At 43.5% G+C, this 9,884-nt stretch overlaps 1 protein-coding gene across 17 annotated transcripts in view; it reads left to right on the top strand.

Moving 5' to 3' along the window:
- EBF3 (EBF transcription factor 3) overlaps positions 1-9,684 on the top strand; it is a 128,437-nt gene extending 118,753 nt beyond the window's left edge. For 5 of the 17 annotated variants that reach the window (XM_066190694.1, XM_066190695.1, XM_066190698.1 and 2 more), the window contains 4 exons: positions 402-579; positions 1,784-1,972; positions 2,481-2,678; positions 9,260-9,684. In XM_066190694.1, coding sequence (XP_066046791.1) covers positions 402-579; positions 1,784-1,972; positions 2,481-2,678; positions 9,260-9,291 — 597 coding nt within the window. In that variant the 3' untranslated portion in view covers positions 9,292-9,684. The remainder of the gene's footprint in view (positions 1-401; positions 580-1,783; positions 1,973-2,480; positions 2,679-9,259) is intronic. The other 12 variants (XM_066190703.1, XM_066190704.1, XM_066190706.1 and 9 more) reach the window with 4 other exon arrangements.
- Positions 9,685-9,884: the final 200 nt, after the last annotated feature.

Genomic DNA, 9,884 nt, shown 5'->3' on the forward strand with positions numbered 1-9,884 from the left:
TTAAGGCAAGAGAATAACCTTGAACTCAGGCCAAAATATACAGTGACTAATGGGAAGTCCTAAAGAAATCTGCTCAGCCGAGTGGATCAGCCGTGCTGTATTTTGCAAACTGCTGAAAATACAACTCCTGCCTTGGACTCGTAAAACCCGTGTGACAATTTTCACCTGACTTCCAGCGCTAAACTGGAGTTTTGTGTTAATTTCCTTCTTTCTTTATACTTGCTGTGTTGAGGCTCAATTGGCCATGGGAAGGAAAAACAAGAGGTGTTGTTGAAACAGGCAGCAAACCCCCCACCCTCACTATAATTCCACGTGAACCTCTTCGGTAAATTCTAGCGCTATTGCGACTTGGAGCGTTTGCCCGAATCGGAGTGGTCAGTGCTTATTTCGTGTCCCTCTAGGAAATAATCCTGAAACGAGCAGCTGACATTGCTGAGGCGTTGTACAGCGTGCCCCGCAACCACAACCAGATCCCCACTCTAGCCAACACTCCCGCCCACACCGGCATGATGGGCGTGAACTCCTTCAGCAGCCAGCTCGCCGTCAATGTCTCCGAAACATCGCAAGCCAACGACCAAGGTAGGTGGGATTTCAAGGGTTAATCCTTCACCTTGTTGGCTGCTTTTGGCCTGTCCCTGCCAGCTGATGTCACTGCTGTGTCCTCCCTTCTCTCTGTCCCCCTAGCCGTGTGCCTGAGCGCGGAATGAAATGCCGTCTTTAACTTTCTCGTAATATTTAATTCTCCCTGTTCTTTCATTTACTGTTATCATAAAGCATCTCCGGTGGGGGAAGGAAAAAAAAGTAAAATTGGCAAAGTGTAGCAAGCTCTCTGTTATTCGCAGTAAATATACAGCGTGTATGGTTGGTTTATAAAATAATTATGTCTCGGTACCTCCACCTGGTTTTGGAATATTTACACAGATAAATCTAATTTGATGTCTGTGATTTTAAAATACTTTGTTTGTAGGCATGTGTGACATATATGTTACTAATAAAAGTAATAGTTGATTTAATTTACCTGTTGTAATTGAAAATGCATGTAGCATATTGCATTTGAAATTAATTTTGATACTAATGAAAGGAGGGAAACAGGATTATTAGATATGTTCAAACGCATATTTTTTTTGCTTGCAACGTAATTATTAAATTGATTGCTCAGATAGGAACAAATTGTTGTTTAAAATCCTGATTCCGCTATGTTTCCTCTTCTAAAAAGATTGTCTTTTAATGCGTTTCCAAGCTAATAAGCCTTATAAAATTCTGTACTTGCTCTTGAATTAGTTTTCACTGATGGCTACACCTTACGAACGCTTGTTGTTAGCATAAAAAAATATCAATCACAAAATGAAGACCCCAAAACAGCCTCTTAAAGTAAATCACCGCAACAAAAAAGTTTTTCTTGTCAGCTCTGGCATTTGAAGGTGTGGAGAGGCTGAAAGTTCACGCAGAGTGTTGGTACAAAGCGGGACTCGAGCCTGTTGATAATTGCTCCTAAAGACAAACGTGAAGGCACCTGACACAGCTGGATCGAAGAGAGCTTTTGTTGGCTGTCTGTGCTAAGAGGAGAGACAACATAGAGTGCTCGCGGATGATTTAAGTAGGGTTGGCGTGATAAGGTTATCTCAAGCTGCAAGAGTTGATAGGGCAGTGAGAGACAACCCAGAGCAAAGCTGTGCAATCAATTAAAACTGTGTAATATATGCTGCATGAGGAAACCCCCCAGCCCTAAGTCTATCTTATAAAATAACATTATTTTTTTGGGGTGGGGGGGTTTCTAACACAGTAGGTTACAGTCGCAACACAAGCAGTGTTTCCCCGCGAGGATATGTTCCCAGCAGTACTCCTCAGCAGTCCAATTACAACACAGTCAGCAATAGCATGAATGGATATGGCAATGCCGGCATGCCCAATCTAGGTGTACCAGGTTCCCCTGGATTTCTTAATGGCTCCTCAGCTAACTCTCCTTATGGCAGTAAGTGTCTATTTTTGGTAACACATCATCATATAGATTCATATTTACTACAAAATCAACTCCTTGCATTGTTTTGATTTCCTCTGTTGTCAGCTACTGGATAAAAGGAGGGGTGACTCTGGAGGCTGGACGTAAAAATGAAAATAATAAATTGATCTGTTTGTGCCAGAATACGATCTCAGATAGAGAAAAAGAAAAAATGAAAAAATGAAAAAAAAAAAGAGAACAAACTAAACAAAACAAAACAAAACAAAAAAAAAACCAAAAAAAAAAAAAATTGGACTGCGCAATTCGTAACAAAAGTCCAACACAAAAGAGTTTGCCTGTTATCCAGAGAGTGGCCAAGCCAAGGCATTTCATTTTTATTTTTTTATATATATTTTTTTTATATATATCTATATATATATACCTATATATATTTTAAGAGGCAAGGCCCTATCACTCTCTTTTTCCCGTGTTTGCCGTGAAAACCTCAATCTGAGTCCTGATTATTTTTGCTTTATTGCAGTAGTGCCGTCAAGCCCTACCATGGCAGCCTCTTCGGTCACCCTCCCTTCAAACTGTAGCAGTACACACGGCATTTTCTCATTCTCACCTGCCAATGTCATCTCTGCAGTGAAACAAAAGAGCGCCTTCGCTCCTGTTGTCAGGCCCCAAGCCTCTCCTCCACCATCTTGCACCAGTGCAAATGGAAATGGACTTCAAGGTGAGCCCAATCTCTCTCAATTTTCTCTCTCTGCTGCTTTATTTTTTTTTTTGGTGCTTTTTTTTTTTTTTTTTTTTTTTTTTTTTTTGTGCTTTTTTTTTTTTTTCTCGGGGAGAAAGATGCCTGGCTGGTTTTTTTCAGTGCTCTTGTAGTGATGCAAAAAGCAGGGGGAGAAATAGGGTAGCGTGAATGGTCTGCTGAGATTTTCAGGTTTTTAGTTCGTTTTTTGATGCTTGCATTAGAGCAAACACCAGTTGTTTTTCTGGCATTTCCCCTTAGGAGTTTGTGCCTTAAATTTTAGGGGAAGACTGTATCCCTGAATGCCTCTTGGAGGGTTTGTGTACTCCTGGTGTTTATGTGTTTTCTGAACACATTTCTGCGGATGTTTTAAACACAGCAGTGTTCTGGCAGGACACAGTGTGATTTCCTCACTTTATATAGAGTGCAGTAGTGATTTTAAATATGTCAAGTTAAGATAAGTCAGGTTAAGCCCTAACTCAGTGGACTAAGCTTCCCTGGACTAGGTAGCCCTGTGGTTTGCATGCCCTGGTGCTCCCAGCTCTTAGTGTGGCGTTAGAGTGGTTACACCCCTAAAAGAACTAAATATTTTAATTAGGGCAGGCAATTTTAATATTTTGCCTCTTTTTGTTTTTTTTTCATCCATGTGATTTCCTGTGGGTAATGCAAGGAACAACTGATAAATCAGTGGCAGAATGTCAGTGGTCACCTGCAGGGTGTGGGGCAGGAGGAATTGCCACACAATGCGAGAACAAAAACACAAACCAAGAAGTTACCCCACAAAGGAAGACTCATGGCCCATTTTGCCGCTTTTAGGGGGTATTTTGACAGGCAGGAGGTGAGACTGAAGGTGCATTAGAATCGTTGGGAAGGTTTGTTTGCCTCTGGTGGAGTCTCAGTGCACAGTGCAGTAAATTGAGGCACTTCAGATCCCATTGAGACCAGGAAGGGTTGAGGACACTCTCATCCCAGAGGTCGTCGCTCCTCTTGACTTCCTCAGTTAAGCATCATCAGCAGCAGCAGCAGCAGCAGGATTATTTATTCTTTGTATCACCATGACGCCCATAATCCAACCAGCACTCACAGGCAAACACATGAGGGGGATTTTAATTTGCCAAACCAATTCTGGACACCTGCATTTTGTGGGGTGATGAAGGCACTTTGGAAAGACATCATCCCAACCCCACAGAGCTGCCTGTCCACCCCAAATCCACTCCAGGATCTCAAAATGAATCTTCCTGTAGCTTGCTCTTAACTTCTTGGCCCAAAAAACCCCATCTGAGACCATGTTAATGCACTCAGGTCAACAAAGAGCTGAGAATCCAGATACACAAACTCATTGTAGCATGAATACTAAAGGAAAGGATAATTAAATTACTTATTTTTTATATTTCTTTAGTGGAAGCTTCACTGTGTTACTACTGTAAGTAGAAAACTATATCCATATTCTTAGAAAAGATAATCCATTCATAACATAATCCTGTGTCCTACTTTCCTCTTTTTGTAAGAAGACACTGGTATGAAAAGTAAATACGGAAATAAAATAATGAAAAAAAGAGGGAAAAAAAGAAGAGCAAAAATAAAATAAATAAAAATAACATAAAATAGTAGACTAAAATAAAATAAAATAAAATAAAATAAAATAAAATAAAATAAATAAAAATAGTATAAATGTGGTAACATATTGCTTAGATCTGAGGCAGGAAGATCAACTAACTGATTTTGATTTGCTCTGAAAAACACAATTATTTAAAGATTAAATTAAAATGATCCAAATTTTTGCCATTTCAGTAGGGGAATAAGGGGCTTCCTGTCATATACTGAAGGTTTTAGATCTTAAAATCCCTAGATTACCTCCAAGTGGGGTTTTAAGGAGAGCTGGGAGGGCTGAATGCCTGCACTGAGCACCCAATGTCCCTTAGCACCTCCCCAAGCCCCCAGTCATTGCACATCTCCATCCTCAGGTACAAAATGCTTTTTGTGTAAAGCTCAGAAGATGTCTTGGAATCAGCCAACACTGATTTGTTAAATAGGTCATGAATTCGGCTCCTAAGCTGAGCCCAACCTCACTTTGCGCCGAGCTTTTTCATGCCCAGGGAGCCCAGTGAAGGCCTAACGATGCCCTCAACCCCTGATTTTTGGATGCTGCAATCCCAGCAGCAGTCTTGGTGTCGTCCTTTTGGTTTTTGGATCAGCAGCTGAACTGAAAATGGAGTGTTGAAAATACATAGATAACACGTGGATAAATAATTAACTAAATAAAAGTAGTCAGTTTTCCTCTGTCAGCTGAACCTGAATCATTTTGTGTTGAGCAGAATGACCCAGAGAAACAGGCAGAATGTCCTGGTAATTAGAGCAGTGACTTCCAGTGTTGTGGCAAAAAAAAATTTGCATAATTTATGCAAAGTAGACAGCACCACAAGGTGATGCTCAGTACTGTGGGAGTTAGGGAACTGACATGGAATCACAGAATCCTGGGATGGTTTAGCTTGGAAGGGACCTTAAAGGCCTTCTTGTTCCAACTTTGGGCAGGGACAACTTCCAAAGGGTGTTCCAAGGCCAGTCCAACCTGGCCTTGGACACTTCCAGGGATGGGGCAGTCACAGCTTTCCCTGTGCCAGGCCCTCAGCACCACCTCGCCTCCCTCAGGAGCCCTCTGTGAGTTCCTTCGCCACCCCAGCAGAGGCACCATCCCTTTTCCCACCCAAAGCTTTGACTCAATTCAGACTGAACTCACGAAATCCCTTAGATTGAGAGTGGATTCACCCATTTATCCTCACAGATCTCAGCCTCTGCCTTGTCTGAGCTGCAGCCAGGCCTGAGGGGCAGGACAGGGATGACTTTGTCAGCTCCTTCCTTCATGAGACATCATCAAGAAAAGCCACCAACACTCCTGTGTTGGTACTTATCTACACTTGATGCATAGAGTTCATTAGGGAGTTTCTGCTTCTTCCTTCCTATTTTCTCAGCCATTTGTTGACAGAGAACCCTTTTTAAAGTTTAATTAGTTGCTTTCTGGACTCCGTACAATCATCTCCAGAGAGTTTTCTGATCAGCACATTTTCTACATTAAGTTAAAATATGGAACTCGAGAGCTGCAGTCCAACTGCAGCTGGAGTTTTTTGGTGATCTTCAAGTACAGAGTCTCATTTTAGGGCAGGATGTGAAGGAGCTGAGCGGCAGCGGAGGAGATGTCACTGTTAGGAATGGTCACATTCCAAGAGGGCAGCAAGAGCTCATGGTCACTGGTGTTGCATAAAAGACAAATCCTGCAGTATATGGAAAAGGAGGGGCTTGGATAAGAATGGATAGGAATTCAGACCAGTGTGGTCCTTTTGCAGGGATTTGGGGGTTAACTGACCCCTCCCTGATGGGTGAACCACTGTAGGGTATCTCCATGTGGGAAAAATGCTGCCTGTGGTACATCTAAGTTGGTGAGAACAGCAGAACGAAGCAGTTCCAGCTGGACCCCAGGGGGGTTGGTTTGTCTCCCGTCAAAGAATTAAACAGAAGTTGAGCTGCTCCCACCTCTGGCTTGTGCTGATGCAGCCCTGAGCATCAGGACCACCCCAGCCCACCACACCAGAGGCAAGATCTTGCTGCCTGTAAGCACAACCCCAAAACCCTTCCTGTGCTGTGGGGCCTGCTGCCCAAGAGTGAACACGGAGAATTCTGTAGGTGGCACTTTTTTTGTGAAAAGATCCAAGACACCTTGTAGTGGCAGGTGTCCCTGCTCATGGCAGGGGGCTGGAACAAGATGGTCCTTAAGGTCCCTTCCAGCCCCAACCATTCTGGGATTTTATGATTCAACAATGAGGACAGAGGCTAAGAGTGAAAAAGACAATCTGGGGAGATCTCAGAGAGGTCAGGCTGCGGGCAGTGCCAGCCAGGGCTGATGTTTACTCCTCCCCCTTGCTGCACCCCTGCCAGCTGCACGGCCTAAGGAGCTCTTGGAGGAGACACCTCTCTCCCTGCTGTCCCCAGGGCCTGACTCACTCCTGTGAGTAAGCCTACAAGAAAAGGGCTTTTGGGCCGTATCCAAAAAGCCGCAATCTTGTTGACTCTGCCTGACCTCCGTAGTCTATGACCAGAAAGTCAAGTACTCACACGAATTTTTTAAGAGCAGGATCCAACCGTGTGTGTTCCTTAGGGCAGAGAGTCTTTTCCTGTTTAAAACAATGAACATTAAAGGTAGAAAAGAAATGTTTTAGTGAGAGACTGCTGGCTCGCTGCAAAGTTGGAAGCACAATATGTGTTCAAAATTTGGTTTTCAATCGTAATTTACTTTCTATAGATTGTGAAAGATATTGCTCACTGGTTATAGGACTATAATGCACAGCAAAAGGCTCTCTATATTCTTTTAAAATTGCATCCTGCTTAATTTTCTGGTCTTCCTCCAGATGAAAGTATTAAAATTATTATTAAAAAACTCACCAGCTCATTTTTCTTTAAGAAGGCGTTTGGTATCAATTTGCACAGCAGGAAGCTCAGTACAGAAATTCACAATTGTCAAAGATTGCTACTAAAATAAATTGTGAAATACACGTCTGGAGCACCAACCTTGCATCCTCCCTCACACTGTGCCACAAAGAGAGTTCAACAAAAATGGTTAAATTAAAGAATTGAGATTTTTTTTTCCTTTTCCTCAGAAAAATATGGCAGCAGATAATCTAAATTTCCACACAGCACAATCATAGCATGGTGTGGGTTGGAAGGGACCTTAAAGCCCATCCTGTCCCACCTTCTGCCATGGGCAGGGACGTCTTCCACTACCCCAGGCTGCTCCAAGCCCTGTCCAGCCTGGCCTTGGACGCTTCCAGGGGTGGAGAAGAAGATGATTGAGGACATGGTTTAGTGGTGAACCACGACAGTGCTGGTTGATGTTGGGCTTGACCTTAAAGGTCTTTTCCAATTTAATGATTCTGTGATTCCATGACAAGTGTTCCTTAAAGTGATCTCCTGCACCCCCCAGGTCAGGTGCACCCAGACAACCAGACTGGCATGGTGACAGATTTGCTGCTGGCTGAATCCCACAGGAGAAGCCAAACTGAGAGCAGGGGTTTGGCAGGTCCAAACACAGGGCCAGGTCGTCTGCCGAAGGGTGGAACAGAGGACATTTCATGAAGGGTTGTTTTAAAGGTTGTTTTGAAAGGCTGCCCAGGGAGGTTTGGAGTCCCCATCCCTGGGGGTGTCCCAGGAATTCCTGGACGTGGCACTCAGGGCTCTGGGCTGGGGACAAGGTGGGGATCAAGCACATCTTGGATTTGATGATCTTGGAGACCTTTTCCAACCCAAATGATTTTGTGATTCTCTGAAAACATGATAAGGAAACTGAGTATTTTGGGTAGAAAGTCTCTCTGCCAATATACCCACTGTTCTCCAGTTGAATTTTGTAACTTCAGTTGCTGGTTAGGTTCGAAACATTCATTATTGTGAACGTTGCAAAATTATCACTTCAGTTTCGATTTTTGACATATTTGACACGTTTAATTGGGGAGAAAAATGGCAGAGTTGGAAGACTTTATCCCGTTTCAAGAACATCGCCTGTGCTGTGTTTTATAGAGAGGTTTAACTCCACCCAAATCCACAAGGGGCTCTGGCAGGACGAGGGGCTGCCCCAGGCTCTGGGTGCAATGCTGGGGGTGGTTGTGTTACCTATGAAATGTGTACAGACCCAGCTCTCCCAAACCGTAAAGCTGCAACAGCTGATCTGAAATGAATTAATATTGTTGAAATTAATGAACTGAGAAATTGAAGTTCACATCGCTACACGAACAAATTTATTAATATCTGTTGTACATAAATTAATGAGAAATATCATTATGGCAAAAAATTAAACAACACTAAAATTAGAGACTGTTTAAAACGTGCTGCTACCAAAGAGTTAACTAGGAAAAAAGCAGTGGTTGTTGGCATCTCTGTCTGGTAAGAAACCTCGGGGTACGGCTGGTCAGAGGTATTCATATCATGTCTGTTTATGGTGTTTGAGCTCTAGGGTTGGGAGAAGGTTTAGAGTTCTTGGTTTTGGTCCTGGACAGTCCTTGGTTTGCTCAGTCCTGCTTTTATCATGAAGTAGAACAGTGGAAAAGGAGGTTTCATGCTCAGGGAACAAAGCGGTGATTGGATGGGGATGTCCCCAGGGGACGGGGATGTCCCCAAGGGATGGGGATGTCCCCAGGGGATGGGGATGTCCCCAGGGGACGGGGATGTCCCCAAGGGATGGGGATGTCCCCAGGGGATGGAGACGTCCCCAGGGGACGGGGATGTCCCCAAGGGATGGGGATGTCCCCAGGGGATGGGGATGTCCCCAAGGGATGGGGATGCAGCCAGAGGAGTATTCCAGGAGCCTGGAGAGAAGCTGAGCCTGGGGAACTGGGGGTGCTCTGCCCACAGATCTCCTCTCTCGCGGAGAGGCTGTTTGGGGTGTGCTTGGCGGGGAGAAGTGTCCGTGGTCCTTGCTGTGGGGATGCCGTGGAGGAGGTGGGCTGTGCATCCTCCCGTGGTGGCTCTGAGCCCAGCGTGCCAATAACAGCTCCTTTTCTTCTCTTTTTTTTCCCTTTTAGCCATGTCCGGGCTTGTAGTCCCGCCAATGTAAAGTCACTTTTGTTTACCTACCGTAGCACCAAGCTGCAGAGGATGGGCTTAGGGGACAAGTTTAGTATATTAAGACATGCTGATGGGAGCAGTATCTTCACGCAGAATCAGCAACAAAATCGAAATGCTACAGGAAAACAAAAAACAAAACAAAAACCCACAAAAAAAAAAAAACACCACCCCACAAAAAAAGGAAAAAAAAAAAAGACTTTGTTTAAAGATTTTATTTAAACTATTAAGAATCTACATACAAACAACCTACTTCTTCATGAACAATTCCATTTTATTGACTGAATTTTTCTCATATTTTCACATTTCTCAGTCCTGGAGAATAAGGAAAAAGCGACGCCTATTTTGTATAAAGTTTCTGATTACGTCTTGGCTATGTCTAGTACTTGCTATGTGTTGGGAGAAACTTTGTGGATGCACCATTTTGATTATCATGAAACACTGATGAAAAATGCCTCCGAACATTTTTCTGTACTCATAACTAGATTCACAATGGTTGTGTATCTCTATAATGTGAAATATTTTTTTGTGGTGGAAAAAAAAAAAAAAAAAAGGGGGGGCCAAGGAGGTTATGAGCCATCAAAC

Source organism: Chamaea fasciata, unplaced genomic scaffold, assembly GCF_029207755.1.
Source record: "Chamaea fasciata isolate MVZ Bird 193981 ecotype frontalis unplaced genomic scaffold, bChaFas1.0.hap1 SCAF_9, whole genome shotgun sequence".
NCBI lineage: Eukaryota > Metazoa > Chordata > Aves > Passeriformes > Sylviidae > Chamaea > Chamaea fasciata.